Source organism: Nycticebus coucang, chromosome 9 (assembly GCF_027406575.1).
Source record: "Nycticebus coucang isolate mNycCou1 chromosome 9, mNycCou1.pri, whole genome shotgun sequence".
Classification (NCBI taxonomy): Eukaryota; Metazoa; Chordata; class Mammalia; order Primates; family Lorisidae; genus Nycticebus; species Nycticebus coucang.
Window position 1 is genome coordinate 73,303,682 of NC_069788.1, and position 21,072 is coordinate 73,324,753.

Genomic DNA, 21,072 nt, shown 5'->3' on the forward strand with positions numbered 1-21,072 from the left:
AATCACTAATGGTATTGGCAATAAAGACATATCTAGATTGGATATAAAAATGATTACATATAGATGACCTTTAAATGTTATCATATTATAGGTAATACTATAATAAAATTAAAGTAATATTCAGAATAAATGAAACCCATTTGCCTTGTGGCCCTAAAAACAAGGTGGTATAACTAATATTACTTCTACCTGATAAAACAAGTCTAAGTTTTTAGAGGGCAGAATTTTAAGGAATAAACTTATGGTACCCCACATGCTTTGTCTTTGCATTCAAATGAGCGTTTTTACATCTTTTGAATTCATTATCTTACCAACCAACAAAAATCTCAAGTCTCGCTTTCTTTTTGTGGACATGACAAATCTGAGCCTCAAAGAATATAAGAAAATCCATTACTGTCATACAGCTAGATGGTAGTGGAAATAAAGTCCCATTCTAATTTTTTTTTTTTTATTCTTCGGGATTCATTAAGGGTACAATAAACCAGGTTACACTGATTGCATTTGTTAGGCAAAGTCCCTCTTGCAATCGTGTCTTGCCCCCCAAAGGTGTGGCACACACCAAGGCCCCACCCCTCTAGCTCCTTCCCTCTCTCTGCTCTTGCTTTCTCCACTCCTCCCCCCTTCTTTCTCTCTCTGCTCTCCCCTTCCCCCACCCCCACCGTGACCCTAATTGTCCTCATACCAAAACTGAGTACATAGGATTCATGCTTCTTCATTCTTGTGATGCTTTATTAAGAATAATGTCTTCCACTTTACAAAAATGTAAAGTCTTCATTTTTTTAATGGCTGAATAGTATTCCATGGTGTATATATATCACAGCTTGTTAATCCACTCCTGGGTTGGTGGGCATTTAGACTGTTTCCACATTTTGGCGATTGTAAAATGAGCTGCAATAAACAGTCTAGTGCAAGTGTCCTTATGATCAAAGGATTTTTTTTTCCTTCTGGGTAGATGCCCAGTAATGGGATTGCAGGATCAAATGGGAGGTCTAGCTTGAGTGCTTTGAGGTTTCTCCATACTTCCTTCCAGAAAGGTTATACTAGTTTGCAGTTACACCAGTAAGTTAAAAGTGTTCCCTTCTCTCCACATCCACACCAGCATCTGCAGTTTTGAGATGTGATGTGGGCCATTCTCGCTGGGGTTAGATGGTATCTCGGGGTGGTTTTGATTTGCATTTCTCTAATAAATAGGGATGATGAACACTTTTTCGTATGTTTTTTAGCCATTCGTCTGTCTTCTTTAGAGAACGTTCTATTCATGTCTCTTGCCCATTGATATATGGGATTGTTGGCTTTTTCCATGTGGATTAATTTCAGTTCTCTATAGATCCTAGTTATCAAGCTTTTATCTGATTCAAAATATGCAAATATCCTTTCCCATTGTGTAGGTTGTCTATTTGCTTTGGTTGTTGTCTCCTTAGCTGTACAGAAGCTTTTCATTTTAATTAAGTCCCATTTGTTTATTTTTGTTGTTGCAATTGCCATGGCAGTCTTCTTCATGAAGTCTTTCTCCAGGCCAACGTCTTCCAGTGTTTTTCCAATGCTTTCTTTGAGGATTTTTATTGTTTCATGCCTTAAATTTAAGTCCTTTATCCATCTTGAATCAATTTTTGTGAGTGGGGAAAGGTGTGGATCCAGTTTCAGTCTTTTGCATGTGGATATCCAGTTCTCTCAGCACCATTTATTGAATAGGGAGTTTTTCCCCCAAGGTATGTTCTTGTTTGGTTTATTGAAGATTACATGGTTGTAAGATGTTAGTTTCATTTCCTGGTTTTCTATTCAATTCCAAATGTCAATGTCTCTATTTTTGTGCCAGTACCGTACTGTCTTGAACACTATGGCTTTGTAGTATAGCCTAAAAACTGGTATGGTGATACCTCCAGCTTTATTTTTCTTACTAAGAACTGCCTTAGCTATACAGGTTTTTTTCTGGTTCCATACAAAATGCAGAATCATTTTTTCCAAATCTTTTTTTTTTTTTATTAAATCATAACTGTATACATTGATATGATCGTGGGGCATCATACATTCGCTTCAAAGACCATTTGACACATTTTCATCACAATGGTTAACATATCCAAATCTTGAAAATATGATGTTGGTATTTTAATAGGAATGGCATTGAATAAGTAGATTGCTTTGGGAAGTATAGACATTTTAACAATGTTGAGTCTTCCCAGCCATGAGCATGGTATGTTCTTCCATTTGCTCATATCCTCTGCTATTTCCTTTCTGAGGATTTTATAATTTTCTTTATAGAGGTCCTTCATCTCCTTTGTTAGGTATATTCCTAGGTTTTTCATTTTCTTTGAAACTATGGTGAAGGGAGTTGTGTCCTTAATTAACTTCTCATCTTGATTGTTATTGGCATGTACAAAGTCTACTGACTTGTGGACATTGATTTATATCCTGAGACATTACTGTACTTTTTGATGACTTCTACCCCGTTTCCCCGAAAATAAGACATCCCCCAAAAATAAGACCTACTTACAGGAAAGATAAGATGTCCCCTGAAAATAAGACCTAGCGCATCTTTGGTAGCACACCTTAAAATAGGACAGTGTCTTATTTTCGGAGAAACAGGGTAGGAGTCCTGTGGTTGAGTCTTTGGGATTCTCTAAGTATAAGATCATGTCATCAGCAAAGAGGGAGTGTTTGACCTCCTCTGCTCCCATTTGGATTCCCTTTATTTCTTTGTCTTGCCTAATTGTATTGGCTAGAACGTCCAGCACTATGTTGAATAGTAAAGGTGACAGAGGACAACCTTGTCTGGTTCCAGTTCTAAGAGGAACAGCTTTCAGTTTTACTCCATTCAGTAAAATATTAGCTGTGGGTTTGTCATAAATAGCTTCAATCAGTTTCAGAAATGTGCCACCTATGCCTATACTCTTCAGTGTTCTAATTAGAAAAGGATGCTGGATTTTATCAAATGCTTTTTCTCCATCTGTTGAGAGGATCATATGGCCTTTATTTTTGCTTCTGTTAATATGGTGGATAATATTTATGGACTGCATATGTTAAATCAGCCTTGCACCCCTGGGAAGAAACCTACTTGATCATGATGTATGACTTTTTTATAATAAGCTGTAATCTATTGGCTAGGATTTTTTTTTTTATTCCCGTCAGTTAATCTATGCCTCTTCAGTGGGGTATTCATGCCGTTAACATTTATTGAGATAATTGATAAGTGTGGTAGTGTTCTATTCATCTTATTTTGTGAGAGTCCATTGCTTAGTTTTATCATTTGCATCTGTCCTTGAATTTCTGAGTTCTTACTTTGCTGCTGATCCATTGTGGTGGTCAGTGTGTAGAACAGGTTGAAGTATTTCCTGTCAAGCTGGTCTTGTTGTGGCCAATTTCCTCAATGTTTGTATATCAGTAAATGATTTGATTTCTCCATCAATTTTGAAGCTTAGCTTAGCAGGATATAAAATTCTGGGCTGGAAATTTTTCTGTTTATGTAGATTAAAGGTAGATGACCATTGTCTTCTTGCTTGAAAAGTTTCATTAGAGAAGTCTGCAGTCACCCTGATAAATTTGCCCCTGTAGGTCACCTGGCACTTACTCCTGGCAGCTTGAAGAATCTTTTCTTTTGTCTTGACTTTGGACAGGTTCATCACAATGTGTCTTGGAGAAGCTCGGTTAGAGTTGAGGCAACCTGGGGTCTGCTATCCCTCTGAAAGACGTGTGTCAGAATCTTTGGTGATATTTGGGAAATTTTCATTTATAATATTCTCTAGTATGGTTTCCATTCCCCTGGGGCATTCTTCTTCCCCTTCTGGGATTCCTATAACTCGCATGTTTGAACACTTCATAGAGTCCCATAATTCTGTCAGTGAATGTTGTGCTTTATCTCTCTTCTTTTCTGCCTCTTTAAGTATCTGAGTTATCTCAAGAGCTTTGTACTCGACTTCCGAAATTTTTTCTTCTGCATGGTCTAATCTGTTGCTGATACTTTCTATTGCATCTTAAAGTTCCCTAATAGCAATATAGGTGTACGGTAGGGTACTTTGACACAACCTTAAAAACCCCCAAACCTTGGGATGCTGGGTGGTGTGGTTCCCTTGAGGTCAGCAGCTCTTTGCTAGCCTGTTTGGACACAGTACCCCACCTCCACCAAGTAGAGATGCTAGACAAAAATGCTATAAATCAAACCAAAACAAGCAAACAGAAAACTTTATGGGATAAAATTGGGGTAAAAAAACAAATAATAGGGGTAGAAACACTAGTAAAAATGAAGTTCTAATTATTGAAAAAGACAACAACGGGAAATTGTATTTAAACTAGAAAAATGGATAAAGAAAAGAAAAGAAAATCCTATAGGGAAAAGGTTGAAATTAAAAAACAAAATAACAACAACAATAAACCAAAAACAAAGCAGGATATATATCTTAAAAAAAAAAAAAACAAGGCAGTATATATATCTTGCTGAACATTGTCTGGGCAACAGGTGATCTTCTGAGGTATGAGATTTTAATCACAATGCTGATGCAACTGGAGGCCTCTGCTGATTTCTCAAGCCTGGCAGGGTGGAGAGCCTAAATCTCTCCTCAGCCCTCTTAAATGACACTTTGAACTTCTAAACTTGGCTAAGCAGAAGCTTTCCCAGGAAAGCACTTGTCACTGGGATCACTGCTGAAGTGGTTATCCATTTACCCAGTGTGCCAAAACTGGTCTCACTCTGCCCCTGAGGGCTAAGGCTGTAAGGCAGCTCAGTCCCCGCCTTTAGGCTGCTCAGTCACTAGATTACTAGCTCCCACCCTCCTGCCCAATCCTTGCTCTGTGACCCTGAGGGTGGAGCTTGCCAGGGCAGTTCTCTCACAAAGGCTCCATGTGGCCCACAGCCGAACACCACTAGCTCAGTCTGGCTTAGTGGCTCAGTCTGGAGCCCTAGACAACACCCAAAGTTCTCCACACTCCTTCCCAAGCTCTCCCAAGGCAGTTCAACTGAGTACCAAGTCCAAAAACACCAAAACAGCTCACAGGTAAGGCTTTTCCAGTTTGCAGTCTCACTGCTGTTGTACTTACAGCTGCCAGTGGGATTAGACCAAACGAACACATGTGACCACTTACCAGTTTTCTACTGCTTTTGTCCTCCTCTTGGGGTCCAGAAGTCTCTTGCTGAGTCCCTGTGTCCTCAAAGGGATGTTATAGGCAGATCCCACCATCCAGAGATCCCTGGACTCTTGTCTCCCCAGACTCACCATGCCCAGTTGCAAGGAAGCTGTTACTCAGCCACCCCCCAAATCTAAATTTTATGTTTTCAAGTCTAATGGATTTTCCCCCTCTCCCTTCAGCTACAAGATAAGAACAAATATGGTTGGTAACATCTACTCAACACTGTATTTCTCCTTTCTTCTCAGGTCGCTACCCTCAAGAGAACAAGGGAACATACATCCCTGTGCCTGTAGTCCCAGAGCTACAAAGTGGAAAGTGGGGAGCCAAAGTTGTGATGAGAGAGGACAGGTCTGTCCGGCTGTCCATCCAGTCTTCCCCTGAATGCATTGTGGGGAAATTCCGCATGTACGTTGCTGTCTGGACCCCTTATGGTATACTCCGAACCAAGCGAAACCCGGAAACAGACACTTACATTCTCTTCAATCCTTGGTGTGAAGGTAAGAGACAGGCATTTGGTTTTCTCATAATGGGACCACACCTATGGTGCATTTTACAAGGGTACATGTCAAATCTATTAACTGTAGAGTATAAATGTCTTAACCCAATAATTAAGAAAGTACAGTGAAGGCTATGTTACAAGTTTGTTGTATTTCAAATTGTATATAAAACCAGCACATTGTACCCCATAAATCCATTAATGTACACAGCTATGATTTAATAAAAAAAATTCAAACATTTCCAATGCATCTCTTTTTCAAAAGGTAGCAGGATTATTCTAGAAGACATGCCCTGTTTTAATTATTAAAAGAGAGAAAATGATACAAAATTTGTCCTCTGTGTATATAAGGATGAAACCCATAGATGTGAAGTTAATGCTCCTATGTATTTATTCTAGGATTAATTGACAATTACCTGAAGTTGCATAAGCTGTTTGCGAAGCTATATGTTGATGGTTTAGCTTCTGTATGTAATTGCTTGTAAAGAAACGGGGCTTATTAAATTTGACTATCAAAACTTAGAATATAGGCCAGGTGCCATGGCTCATGCCTACAATCCCAGGGGTTTGGGAAGCTGAAGTGGAAGGATGACTTGATCCAGAAGCCAGGCATTCAAGATTACAGTGAGCCATAGTTCACTGTGGCCTGGATGGCAGAGAAAAAACTTGTCTCAAAAAAGAAAATCCATAACTCTGACTTCAGAAAATAGAATAAAATCTATCAACTCTGTTCTTAGAGAAACTAACTTTTCCATCTCCCTAATTCAAGAACATAAAGCCTGAATATCTAAAGGGTCCCTCAAACCTGCTTATATGCAGGATGGGTGCAAATTTTGCAAACCATAACTCTGAAAGGCAAACATTTGGCTGCATTTTAATATAATGTAACTTGATCTCCACTGCTATTTTCAGTCTTCCTTTCTGTCTACTGCAGAAGTTTAATCTAGTTATATTCACATAAACTCAGTCAAGTTAGATGATGTCTCCATCAATTCTGTTTAGCGGCTCAGTCATGCACAGGATTTTCTCCCAAACCCCTATCTCTGTCCTTCCCTAGTTCTTTCCTGCTCCCATATGTAGCGGGGGGTGGATTTGGAGTTCCAGATGTTGCAAAAGCATTGATCTTTTGGGGGGCAGGTGACCACTTCTAGGTCTTAGAAAATGAGTCAATGAAACATAAAATCTGAGATAGGCCAGAAGACTTCTCACATCATCTTACCCCTTATTCATTGCTCTCTAAATATCTTCCAAAATGAGTCTATATTTTTGCTGATTTTGAATGACCCTTGTTTGTGAGAGATGCATTTGGATCAGGATTGAGCTGAACCAGATATAGATAATACCTGGACAACAGTGTTTTCTACTCATCTGGAACATAAGCCTGGATTCCATTGACTTTTTCTTCAATTATCTGTTCCATAGTGTTGGCAGATGTTGCCAAGCTAATCCTATATACCCCACCCACCCATGCTCACCATCTTGTACCCAAAATTCCTTTCTATGAGATAGCTATTCAGGGTTGATGGTAACAGAAGATGTTATCTGGGCCACTTACAGCTTAAAGGTGGACTCTTGTTTAGAGTGCTCTCATCAGCCAGACAAAAGGCATTTCACAACTGTTTGGTGGGGTTATATTTATAGAAATGAAAAAGCCTGAAGGGATTGTAGGTGTCAGCTAAGATTTTGAAAATATTAAGTTTGAGTTAACTATAAATATACAAGCAGAAATGACAAGGAGGTATGAGAATGTGGAGAGGCGAATCAGCAATATGTATTTAGGAGCTATATGCATGGAGGGCAAAAATATAGATAAAGAAGGAAATAGGCTACAGTATCAAGCCCTCAGGAATGCCACGTCTAGGAGTCCAGTAGTGAAGGAATCAGCAAAGGAGACCGAGATAGAGAAGCATGTAGGAGGTGGATGGATAAGAAAATTATATTTTAACAATCCACACTTACAGATAAACCAGGAGTTTGTTGTTGACTTTCTTCACATTACCAAAAAAAATCATAGGCTCATATAACCATCGGTTCATATTTCAAGAACACTATGATTTACTCAGACTTTGGTTTGTTTGCAACTCTTCTGGATTACATCATCTGTGTAAAATTGGATACATGTCTACTTGCATTTCAACATGTCCACTAGCATTTCAACTTATGCGGCCACTCTTCTTGAGGTGAAAAGGGTTAGTCTTGCTGCCAGACATTTTGACTTTATAGGAGAACCATTTAGGGAGTAGATGATCTAATCACCTTTTAATCACTGCCTTGGCCTTCAGCTGCATCCATGGTGAGCAGCTTCCAGGCACCTCTGTTCAGAAACAGTTGCTCAGAGCTATAAGTAATATGGATGGGACTCCCCCATGTATTTGGTGCATAGAAAGAATTGAAGGAAGGTGAGCTAAAACCAGATTGAACAGTTGGGAAGCTGTGGTCTATGATACAGGACAGAATAGGCTATGGTGGCAGCAGTGGAGATGAGCAGAAGGAGATGGCTTGGAGATCTGTTTTGTATTTAGAACAGAAATTGCACAAGGATTGAAGATGAGAGGTAAAGAAGAGGGAGGAGTCAAGAATAACTCAAGACATCTGCTTTGGCCAATTGGGTTGAGGGGGGTGCCATTTTCAGAACTAAAAAAGTTGGGTGGAAGTGAGAGGGACTTCTAGAGGTGAAACTAAGAGTTACATTTGGAAGTGTTTATTTGCTGATATCTGTGAAACATCCCAGTGAAAATGTCAAGAAAGCACTTGAGTAAGTGAATCTAGAATTCCAAGGAGATGTCTGAGCTAGACATGCAAATATGGGCACCACCGGGAGCAAGAATCAATAAAAACAGACTCAGGACCAACCATCAACAATTAAAGTGGAGACGGAGGAGAAGTCAGAAAAGGAGTTAAGCAGGAGCAGTTGGTGGGGTACCAGGAAATCAGAAGAGCAGAGAGCCAGGTATACCAATCAATTCAAGAAGACAGCAGTTAACTCTGTTGAATGTTGATTTGTTGACTAAGGTAAGGCAGTAAAGTGATCACACACTGTGGAAGTGTGGAAGGCATTGATGATTCTGAAAAGGACTATTTGGCTGGCACAATGGGGACAGAGCTGGGGAGATGAGCACCAACTGCAGTGTAAACAAGAGGTGAGAAAGTAGAGAGGCAGATGATCCTATCTCTCTCAAGAAGACTTTCTGCAGAACCTAGAGGTTGATGTGAAAGTCAAAAGAGAATTTTTTAAAGATGATAGTGGGTGTGATTTTATGGTGATGAAGATGAAGCAGAGAGAGGGCAGTGCTTCTCAGCTGGGGATGCACACCGCAGTCACCGGGGAGCTTTGAAACTGCTGGTACCTCAGTCCTCCCACACACACATCCAATGTAATTGCTCTGGATTGCAGCCTGGACTTCAGGTTTTTTAAAAAGCTCTGCAGGTGATTCTTGAAGCCAAGGTTGAGAAGCACTGGCTTTAGGAGTGAAATCCTGGAGTGGCTGGGATCCAGGGAACAAGTGGAGAGCCAGTGATGGCTGAGGCTATCCACCTTCCACTGAGAAGAAGCACAGTGGGAGAAGATGGGTGCAGATTTTCCAATGTCAGTAGAAGAAGGATAAGGGTGTTGCCATTCTGTGATTCTTTTTTTTCTCAGTGGAGGGTTAAGCAAAGTAATGGGTTGAGAACAAGTAGCAATGAGAGGCTAGCGGAGGCTTGACAGGGAAGAAGTGATGTGAGCCAGTCATCTGGTGAGTGGAAGGTGAGCTTATTTCAGAAACGTGCCAGTGGGTCCTCCCTGCTCTCCAGAACACAGGGAAAACTGCCACAATCCCTTAATTCCTTAGCCCATGGAAGTTCAAGCGTTTCTGCATATTTCTTAGGGATTTTTGTACTTCCTGTTTCTAGGGCAGCAGTTTACCTGTGGGTTGAGACCCCTTTTTAACAATGAAAATACATTGCAGCTTTAGGAAGGTTGAGAACCACTGCTCTGGGGATTCTGTCCCCAGCCCACTGTGCTGAAGCCTGTGTTACCACAGGTGAGAAATTCAGCCCCCATTCAATTTCAACATCAGCAACAACAGAAACAGCTACACAACATGGAGTCTGTGAGTGCAATTACATTCTTAATTGCAATTTGGCATGGAGGGTGAGAAGAGGAAAGATTCACTTGGTGGTTGTCAAGCTGAGAGCATTAGAATCACTTGCAGGGCTCATTAAAACACACATTTCTATGCAGCACCCTCAGATTGAGTGGGTCTGGGGGTGAGCCTAAGAATTGGTATTACTAATCAGTTCCTGGGGATCTGATGCTGCTGCCTGGGGACCACACTTAGAGAACCATTGGTTTACACAATAATCGCAAAATTATAATTACAAAGCCAAGCAGGGTGGTACACACTTGGAGTCCCAGCTACCCAGGAGGTAGAAGGATCACTTGAGCCCAAGAGTTGGAGTCCAGGTGGGCAATATAATGAGACCCCCATCTCTGAAAAAATGGTAAACAATGATTACAAAACACAAAAGAGTCTTAAAATTTCACTGGTTCTTCCCTGAACCTAATCCCAGTCTCTCCACTTCAGGACCTCTTCTCTCTCCCCATTACTCTCCCTTGTTCTCCAAACCCTTCTCCCTCAGGGGCAAGTTCTCTTTCTTTTCCCATGGATGGGTGTCTAGCAAGCTCTGTCCATTTGTTGCTTGGGCTCCTCCAACAACCATGCCTTTGGGTACTATGTACTTTTTTTTGTCTCATGAAATGGGAGAAAGGTCATCTTCTCACTTTACTCACTGTGTGGGTTTCCCAATCTACCACTCAAAGTAAGCTCCAAAGGGGATCAGTATGATGAACCCACACACATGTGAGCAGATGCAGTATAGCCTGACAGTAGTCACCCACTTCCTTGCAGATACTAATGCATAGCACGGGACTGATAGAGACACAGTCTGGTAACTGAAAAGTAGGTCAAGACAGAGGGATGGGACCATTGCCCAAGTGGAAAAATAATAGAACAGAAGGACCACACTCAGAAATTGTCGAAAGAGAGGCAGGTGAATACATGCAGGAAGCACACTACACACCCGACGTGGAGGTGAGGTCTAAGGTGGCACAGGATGCTGGGCTGAAAATTACACCAGCACATAGAGCCTTACTTATTGATAGCTGCGTTCCTAAGGGCCCTTCAGCCTACTTTGCATTCATAGGCAATTTATCCTCCTAATCACTAAATCGTTAATGGAGATCAATGCAATACCACACCAGTGTGGGCAGGGATGGATGCAGGGAGGACTGCTGCTTAGTTTTTAATTTGACAGCACTAGCCAGGCTTCAGGTCCATTCTGTGAGGGAACCCTTCTCCCAGGGAGCTGGGGAGAACTGTACCCACAAAGGCAGCAGGAGCAAGTTGGTCATTTACTATGAATTCATCTCATTTTTCTGACTACTCTGGAACTCTAAATTATTGAATGTATTTCACTATTTAAATATGGAATGTTCCAGCATTAGTGGGTTCTAAGGATTTAGATTTCTGGTACCTGAGCCTGGCACCCTGGGGTGGTATTTGGTTGCATGGAATTTGGGCATCGGTCTTCCCCCTCTTGACTGCTCGTTTCTCCCATCATCACTGACTTTCCCTCCCCTTGCTCAGCCTCACAGTTCTAGCATCGGTCACAGTGCCTGGCATATACTTGATGTTTAATAAATGTGTTGATTCAATAATTCCAAGTAAATACTTTTTAGGTTCCCTTCTCGCTATCATTGGAGATAAATTGTAAGTGTAATCTCAGACGTTAGCATCTTAAGAAAAGTGAAAAACATCTATGATGTGTTGGGAGCAGTGTGTGTGTGTGGTGATATGTGTACAGACATCTCTTTATCTTAGCATCAAACTGTAACAAAAAGCGCCCGTAGTCCCAGCTACTCGGGAGGCTGAGGCAAGAGAATCAGGCAATAGCATCTGATACCAAATTACCATCTAGTATTTCTAACTTTTATTCAATGTGATTTTTTCATTTTTTTCTTTAAAGCAATCAATTTAATTTAATAAAGAATTTAATAAGTTTTTAATATCTTGAATGCATTTAATAGGAAGTAACTATGATCAGCTTGTATTTTATTATTCAGTTCATCCTTAGACTATTTGCTTTATAACTGTAAGTTGCTTTTTCGCGTCTACAGTAGAGCATGGAGTAATTCCCCAGAACTTGTGTCCTCAGAGTAACAATGGCCAATGCCATTTTCTTGAAGATTCCTGAGCCCAGACCAGAATTTATACCCTCAGGCTCGAGTCATTCACCCATCAGTTCATAGATATTGATAATATATCTCCCCTTATGCCCATGGCAACACAATTACCCAAGCATAGTACAACAACATTATTTGTTCATTCATAAAAATTGAGTCAATACTGAATTAGACACTGAGACTATGGCAGTAAAAAAAAAAAAGACAGATAAAATCTTTGCCCTCATAGAGCTTCTAGCAAGGATTTTACAAATGAGCTACTAATAAAAAAATAATTACAGGGCAGCGCCTGTGGCTCAGTGGGTAGGGTGCTGGCCCCATATGCCTAAGGTGATGGGTTCAAACCCAGACCTGGCCAAACTGCAACAAAAAATAGCCGGGTGTTGTGACAGGCGCCTGTAGTCCCAGCTACTCGGGAGGCTCAGGCAAGAGAAACACCTAAGCCCAGGAGTTGGAGGTTGCTGTGAGCTGTGTGATGCCACGGCACTCTACCCAGGGCTATAAAGTTAAGACTCTGTCTCTAAAAAATAATAATAATACTAATAATTGTAAAAATACCAAAAATAAGTCAGGACATAAGGAGAACATAAAATGGAAGACGCTGACCTAATTGGGGAGGGAGGAAGAGACCAATGAGTGACTTAGCTTTGTACCCTCTCTAACCCCAGAACCATGCTTGCATACAATAGTGATCAAATAGTTGGTTAATTAAATTTTTATGAAATTTTAAGAAAGCCTACGTAAAAATTTTAGCCCTTACTTATTTAAGCCTTCTGCTTAGTAAAATAGTATCTATCACTCTTCTCAGAGTCTGAATCCACAGAGGCTCATCCCTTTTATACCAAGTGAGTATCATTTGGTGCGGTGCGCAAGAGGAAGGGATCTCAGCTCAAAAGAAGGGATCTCGGAGAGCTCAAAGTAAACCTTTTCAACAGCATACAGGTGACTCTAGGATCAAGGTCCAAAGCTATTTGAGATATTTCTAAAAGGAGCAAGGTTAGAAGGGTTGCATGATCCTTATCTCATTCAGCCTTGCCTGTGCCTGGCACAGAGTTGACGTTCTATTAATGTTTGTTCATAATCACGACCCTGAGAGGCAGAGAGATGATTATTGGACTCATATTTCAAGAGTGAAAATAGGCTCTGTATATGACATAAATTTCTCAAGGTCATGTAGGAAGTTAGGGAATAAACATGGACTCCCACTTGGGTATCCTGACTCAGTCAGGGTAAGTGCTTACATTTTTAAAACACAAGTCACTGGAATCCAGCTTGTATAGCAAAAGAAACAAGAAGTAGATGGCCAGGGGAAAGATTCTGTGATGATCTAACAATGTTGGAAAGGCCTGCCATTGTGAATAAGTAAAAAAGTGAGTAAGTAAATAAATAAATAAATCTAGGTTGATATTTATAGGATCAAATGAAAGCCGTCTCTGGGATCAAAAAAGAAAGAAAAGAAATTAAAGCATGCTAGCAAGGGCACAGGATCCCTTAGAGGGTATGTGCACAGTAAAGAAGCTCTACAATTTTTTTTGTAGAATTGCTTCATGAATAATAGTCTATCTACTGAAGATATCTAAGTACACGAAAAACTCCTTAACCAGCAAAACTGGCAAATTAGGCCAAATCGAATAACCTTCCCAAGCTGGGATGAGCTGTAGCATAACGCAACATGTTTGCAGGGGATGTCAGTGGACCCAACTGTTGAGGAACCACTTGTTCATGTTTCATGGATTTATTCCATCCTAGAGTTAATAAGTGAGAAAGCAAGGTCTCTGGAGTGTCAGTATTAAACCATCTTAGGAAAGCAAGTAAACCTTCCAGAATGAAAAGTTCAGACTCTAGAAACACCACTCCTTATGAGGCTTACAACTCCCACAGACAGGAGGTGGTTCCTGATGTGCTCACAGCTCAAGCAGTCTGCTGGAGTTTGCCAGCCCTTCTGATTTACTTTGGGATGGAAAGACATATCACGACGGCAGCAATCTGGAGCCACATTTGCTCTGCAGACCAAGCCGCTCCTCCCAGAGTGATTACATACTCTCAGTATTGGCCTTCACTTTTTTTAGTGATGCTCAACTTTTATATAAAGGGGAGGCAAATGGAAGAGATTCCTAATGCCCTTACTCTAAATTTCTCCCTTCCTTTAAGAGGCAACACATTTTGTCTTTTTGAAGGGGCCAAGTCATTATTTCTTTTAAAAGATGAAAAACAAAACCAAACTCTGCCTTAAAATGTTAATCTCTTAGAGACACCTTGCCCAATAGCTTTTCTGGTACTGCAGGTTTTTTTGATGCCTGGGCACCCTTTCGTAGGCTGGAGCTTTAAGATGTAGGAGATGGAACTCATTCTAACTTTGAAATAGCATGTAAATCAGCAAAAGGAATTTATCAGCACATGCAGTGATGAATAATCCCTTCTCCCAAAGGGGATATACAAATAGTAAAATCAATAACCTCAGCATTCATGTTTACATGTTTATTATAAATTCTTACTTTTTTTCTGGGTGGGGAAGGTGGTAGGAATTTTCAAGGGTGCTTGAAATTGGCCCTAAAAATTTCTCAGACTATGATCTTTATTTTAATGACCCCACTATTCCTACCAGAGGAACAGTAAAATAAATGAGATCATCCTTCTTTACTACTTGCCTCTTGTAAATCGTTAGTCAGCCTGGAAGGGTGGTTATTTAAGAGGCATTTTAGGGCGGCGCCTGTGGCTCAGTGAGTAGGGCGCCGGCCCCATATGCCGAGGGTGGCGGGTTCAAACCCAGCCCTGGCTGAACTGCAACCAAAAAATAGCTGGGCACTGTGGCAGGCGCCTGTAGTCCCAGCTGCTCGGGAGGCTGAGGCAGGAGAATCACTGAAGCCCAAGAGCTAGAGGTTGCTGTGAGTCCTGTGACATCATAGCACTCTACTGAACGCAGTAAAGTGAGACTCTATCTCTACCAAAAAAAGAGGCATTTTAAAGGTCTGGCCTGTGGCAGAGCTGCTCTGGGACAGTCAATGGAAGTACTGTGGCACTTTCAGCAATAACACGATGTGTAATCTGTTTTCCTCTGGAGTTTTAGTGTAGTGGAGGTAGTTTGCAGGAGGCTACTTAGGATCAAAAAGTTGTCCATACGACCATGGTGCTGCCAATAGCTCCATGTACTATCTAGATCTTGTTTCTCCTTCCAGTCCTCACAAAGTTCAGAAGTACAGCTTTCAACTTACACACAAGCACACATGCTTCCCTACCTTCTTTTTTTTTTTTTTTTTTTCAGTTTTTGGCCAGGGCTGGGTTTGAACCCACCACCTCTGGCATATGGGGCTGGCGCCCTACCCCTTTGAGCCACAGGTGCCACCCTCTTCCCAACTTTCTAATAGTCCAAACTGTTGGGTTTCTAGAACAGTGAGTTGGTAGTTTGTTTTTTCTATTAGGAGAGTCCTGCATTTTACCAAGTGGAGAACCAACTTCCCCCTAGAACTAGTAAAATTCTGTTACTTTTCTAAAACGAAACACAAATTAAAACTAAATAAAATACACACACGCACACAAACTAAAACCCAACAACAAAAATCTTTAGAGGCAAATGATTAAAATTTCCTATTTTTGTTAGCCTTTCAAACATAGGGAGTTTTTTTGAGTTTCCATAGTGATGTAATTTTTTTTTTTTAACCTAGCTTTGGACAACCATATTTTAAAGTGACAGACCTGAATAAAAACAGGGGAAATAAAGCACTGCTTTCCACCTTCAATCTTCTTTTAAAATCATAAATACATTTAAAATTAAAATCGAGGCTTCCCATTTGACTCCCTTGCCTTGTTGTAGATTCATGATCATGCCCACCCATTTGGAGGTGAGATTTAATTCCTTGGCTGGAAGGGAGAGGGTGGCCCAGTCTTGAGCTGCAGAACTCCTCTCTATTCATAGTTCGCCACCTAAATTTATAACTTCCCATCAATACTCACCCAACACCCAAAGGTAAATCCTTCGTGTTCTTGGACTTCTCTCTCACTCTGTCAGCTCCAGACGTCATCTCTATCTCCACTTCTTTCAGGAGACATTTATTGATTTCCTTGCTCTGAGGCTCTGTGCTGGGTGCTGGGGACCTGATCCCTGATCCCTGTGACTTAAGAGTCACAGCCTACTTAGGAGGCAGCTTAATATTCATATCCTGGCTTCACATCTCACTCACACTGTAGCTTTGGGAAAGGGACTTTACTTCTCTCATCTATGAAATGGGAATACGTACATTTTTCATAGAGATGTGTTGAGTGTTAATAACTTAATTGTTTTTACACAACAAGTAGAAAGTTCCCAGCATACAGTAAATACTAAACATTTCCTTGTTCAATAAATAATTAAACGGCAATATCCATACTGTGGCATGAAGATTACCTCACCATTCTGAAGGCACTAAGGGAACAAGGCTTAATCTAGCCTGTGCTGGAAAGAAAAGGGTATGAGAGGCTAAAAGGAAGAAGAAAAATTATGTTATATTTAATGAGAACATTGATAATAACCAAGAGCACCACCCCAATGCTCCTAATACAATTAATAGAAACATGAAAGTTGGACTTGTTAACCTTTTACTGAATAGGTAGTTTCACTTAAATGCAAACACATTTTTTGAAACAACTTTCTAATGATCACAGTCTTATTATAGAAATAAAAAAATAATAAAAACATAAAAAGAACTCCGGGTCTGTAGATCGGAGACATTAACTGTCAACAATTTGGTGTCTTACCATCTTTTTAATAATGTATTTTTAATGATTTTCATTTTTAATTGACAATGAATCTAATCCATTGTTCTTTTCAAATATATACACATCAATGGTAAAAAGTAAACTCTCTTTTTCACCAACCTTCCAATGCCAGAAAATTCCCAGAAGAGAAAATACTTTAACTGTATCTAGCATGACAGATGCTTTGCTATCATTTTGCACAGTAATGTTCAAGTATAACTCATACCTATAGGTTTGGATTTTTTTAACCATAAATAAGATCATGTGATACATGTGCTTTGTACTGTACTTTCTCACACAATGTATCTTGAAGAGTTTTCTATATCAGTACATGAATCTTTTTTGAAAATGGCTGCTTGACATAATTGTACCATAATTGATTTGGTCTTTTATTTGCAACTATTTGAATTGTTTCTTATTTTCTTTGTAACATATCAAGCTGTATTAAATATTGCACATACATTTTGTATCAATGCATTTCTGTAGACCAACACCTACCCTGTTTCCCCGAAAATAAGGCATCCTCCGAAAATAAGACCTACTTACAGGAAAGATAAGACGTCCCCTGAAAATAAGACCTAGCGCATCTTTGGGAGCACACCTTAAAATAAGACACTGTCTTATTTTCGCGGAAACAGGGTAGAAATGGTATTGCTTGGTCAAAGTTAATTCACATTTTAGATTTGCATAGACACTGCCTAATTACCCTTTTAAGAGGATACACTATTGTCTACTATAGCCACAGTACACAAGAGTATCCCATTTCATCACACCTTCATTGGTACTAGATATTACCATTCATTGTAATATATGCTAATACAGCAGGAAACGGGTTTTTTATGGTTTTTATTCGGGATTTTATGGTTATTTAGTTTGTGTGCCTCTAATTTTTAGTGAGGTTGAGCCTCTCTTCATGTGTTGAACGCTATCTTTCTCTACCCATTCATATCTGGAACCTGTTGGGTAAGGTAAGGATTGACAGGAAGAGACACACATCTCTTAAATCTGTGAATAAATTTTGTATATGATAAAAGAATAAGGTCTTACTGACATTTTTTTCTCACATGGTTAGCCTGTTGTCAAAACAAGAATTAATTGATCTAATCTATTATTGTTGATCTTAAGTCCCATCTTTATCATGTACTAAGATCTAATATACGCCTAGCTCCATCCATATATTTCTATTGCTGCATCCATGTCGGCTTATTTCAGTTAGCTGTAATCACAGTAATGTGACATAAAAAGGAATCAGAAAATCTTAGTGGCATGCAACAATGAGCATTTATTCTCATGGATCTGGGGCTTGCCTCAGGGAGGATTCACCTAGACTGGGCTTGACTGTTTAGCTCTGCTTCAGACGGAAACAGCTCCAGAGGCTCTGCCTCTCCCTGCATGCTACGGAGACACCTTCTCCCTCAATGAGATGAGTGTTTTGTGTGCTTCTCATCCTCCTTTGACACATGGGACTGCTGGGGCATATTTTTCTCTGAGAGCAGAGTTGTAAGAGCACATGCTAATAACATTCAGTGGAAGTTCCTTATTATTACCTAGTGATTCATCTTTAATCAAATTTCCCCACTGTCTAAAAATTATTTTTATACATGGTTTGTTAAATTAAAGAATTACGGGGCAGTGCCTGTGGCTCAAAGGAGTAGGGTGCCAGCCCCATATACCAGAGGTGGCGGGTTCAAACCCAGCCCTAGCCAAAAACTACAAAAAAAAGAAAGAAAGAAAGAATTATGGTCCATAAATTAAATTTGATTGTCTTAAGTCTTTTTCTGCAGAGAAATCTTCTTTATCTGTTTTTAGGATTTTTTTTTTCATGCCACAAAACTTGTTGCTGGAACCAAAACATTTGTCTTGTAGAACTTTCCATGTTCTGAATTTTGCTGATTCCATCCCTTGATGTCTTGAATTATGTTTCTCCAATCCCTGTGGTGTTTTCTGTTAAACAGTTAATTAGATCGGGAGACTCAATCATTTTCAGCTTCACATGTTTTCTTTTTGGTGAGGGTTGGGAGCAGAGTAAAAATACTTCATATGCCGGGCAGCACCTGTGGCTCAAAGGAGTAGGGCCCTGGCCCCATACGCCACAGGTGGCAGGTTCAAACCTAGCCTTGGCCAAAAAGCTGCAAAAAAAAAAATAATAATAATACTTCATAAGCCATGCTATGCACTTCCCAGAGCATTTATCCTTATGAGAGATAAGTGTGTTTAGATTTGTCAATAAGATCAGGTTTAATCAGGCTCCTCCATCCCTTATGAAGTTCTCCTGTTAACTAATTATTTCAGCCTCACGCCATTCTCTCATTAGGGATTGCAAAATGGTGATATTCAAATTCTATCATTCCTTCTGCATTTATTAGCATAGAATATTTTGTAACCTTGAGGTAGAATTCATATAAAAAAGTATGGATACCTGTTCCAAACACACAAATTTACCTCTGTGTGATTTACACTTGTAGGGTCCAGCCTGTGTTAAAGACCCTTTGCTGCTCTTATACCGGGCCTGGGAATAAGTACCAGGCTGATGACTAAATAGATAGATGGGGAGCCCGGCCTTCCTGAGATTATAGCCACAGGGAAGAAAAGTCCTTCAATGGAAGAAACTGACCAGGGAGGCTGCTGAGCACACACACCTACCAATACATCCACAAGTATTTTTCATTAAAAGGAGACAACTTACAGCCTCCCTTCTGCCAGCAATGGGCCACAAACCAGACATGATAAATGATGCTGCTGTCTTCTCCATGTCCTAGATTTGTTTTAAAAATCATTTTCAGATCAGTTAGTTTTCTCTTCACATTAAAGGGTTGGAAGTTATTTTTGGATCTGTGTTAGAGATTTGCCTCTGCATCATAGAACCCTGATTCTGAAACTACTGACGCACTGGAATCATAAAACGTTTCATGAGACCTCTGAATTTAACTGTGCTGCTTGGAAGTTAGAAAGCCACAGTTTGTCAGCATTTTGCTGACAAATGTCATCACTTATAGACTGGTCTTTGGCGCTGAGTATGTTCGGCATTGCTAAAAGTATTGAGAAATGAGCTACGCTTAGCGAAACAAAAGACATGTTTTTCATTTAATTGATTAAATTGCAGTTCGAGAACAAAATAAACTTGCAAATCTTTGGAAAGAGTCTGATTTGGTAATGGTTGTTTTGTTTAAATTCTGATGCAGAGGATGCTGTGTTTCTGGACAATGAGAAAGAAAGAGAAGAGTATGTTCTGAATGACCTCGGGGTGATTTTTTATGGAGATGTCAATGAGATCAAGAGTAGAAGCTGGAGCTATGGTCAGGTGAGTGATTTAAAATCTGTCATTGTCAAGGATATTTTTACTTAATATTTTTTGTCACGTGTATCCCTGCAGAGTGCCATAGATCAATATTAGACAAGCACAATTTCCTGCTTTTCAGGATCTGAGGCTCCAAGGCAGAGAATATAGGAGTAGAGACTTATAAAGATAACTGAATAATTTATCAGCGGAAACCACATATCTGTGGTTATTACAATGTTACAGGGAAGAGAGTCTAGGGATAATGTGGCGTTCTATTGAGAAATGCTTTGGCATCTTAGTATAGTGAAATCTCATTAGATCAACCTGGAATGGACAGAAACTTTCCTTTTCTTATATAGAAAGTTATTTAGATAATGATGCAAAGAATATGCAGGTGAGTGCCCCACTCAACTGGTTTTTTATAAGTATTAGTCGAGGATACTTGTAATTAGAAAAGAGTGTTGCCATTTTGTGAAAGAAGGGCCACTGGGCTTTTATAGTCCATGGGATTTTATATAGAAACATTTTATCAGCTGAAACCTCAAGTTATTGTCTACCTATAAAGCATCAAATGATATTTTTAAGACATTCAATAATTCAAATTATTTCAATTTGTCATCTTTAACAATGGAGCAAATGAATGATGTTTTACCATTTTTTCTGTAATTGAGTGCATGTCCTGTGATTCAAAAATGATTTTAATTAGCAGCATAAGAGGAGGGAAATGTGTCATTTCCCGGAGAGTTTGGCTGGTGTGACTGGACTTGTGCATCACTTCTCTGGGTATCCAGGGGAGCAATTTCACAGACTCTGACTGCACTGGGTCACGTGATACTTTCTTGGTGCCAGGTGCCTCGCTTTGACTTCCATATGGGATCTCCCTGCTCCAACCTGACCATTGGTAAAAACCTGTGTCATCCTGTCTACTTGGCTTTGCAACCAGCATCTTCACCTTGACTCCTGAGAATCACGTGCCAGGGCTCAGGCTTACCTGCTGGCACTTCTGATGTCCTGCCAAGCTATGGTCCACATTTACTTCCCCTGTTTTTGGATGCTTGCCTGGCTCCCCCCTAGTTACGAGCCCTACTCTGCCTCAATGACGTGCAACCTTGGACTACTGTCCCCAGTTCCTAGCCTTTAGCCTAGCAATTCTATTTATAGGCCCAATGTGACAATCCGTAGCAAGCTAATAAAGGGAAAAAATCACAATGTGTAGCAAGAACT

General features: G+C 40.1%; 1 protein-coding gene across 3 annotated transcripts in view; it reads left to right on the forward strand.

Annotated features, from left to right (window-relative positions):
• The window catches only part of F13A1 (coagulation factor XIII A chain), a 161,511-nt gene that overhangs the window by 53,058 nt on the left and 87,381 nt on the right, over positions 1-21,072 (forward strand). For all 3 annotated transcript variants that reach the window (XM_053603078.1, XM_053603077.1, XM_053603079.1), the window contains exons 4-5: positions 5,364-5,615; positions 19,751-19,869. In XM_053603078.1, the coding sequence (XP_053459053.1) occupies positions 5,364-5,615; positions 19,751-19,869 (371 nt within the window). The remainder of the gene's footprint in view (positions 1-5,363; positions 5,616-19,750; positions 19,870-21,072) is intronic.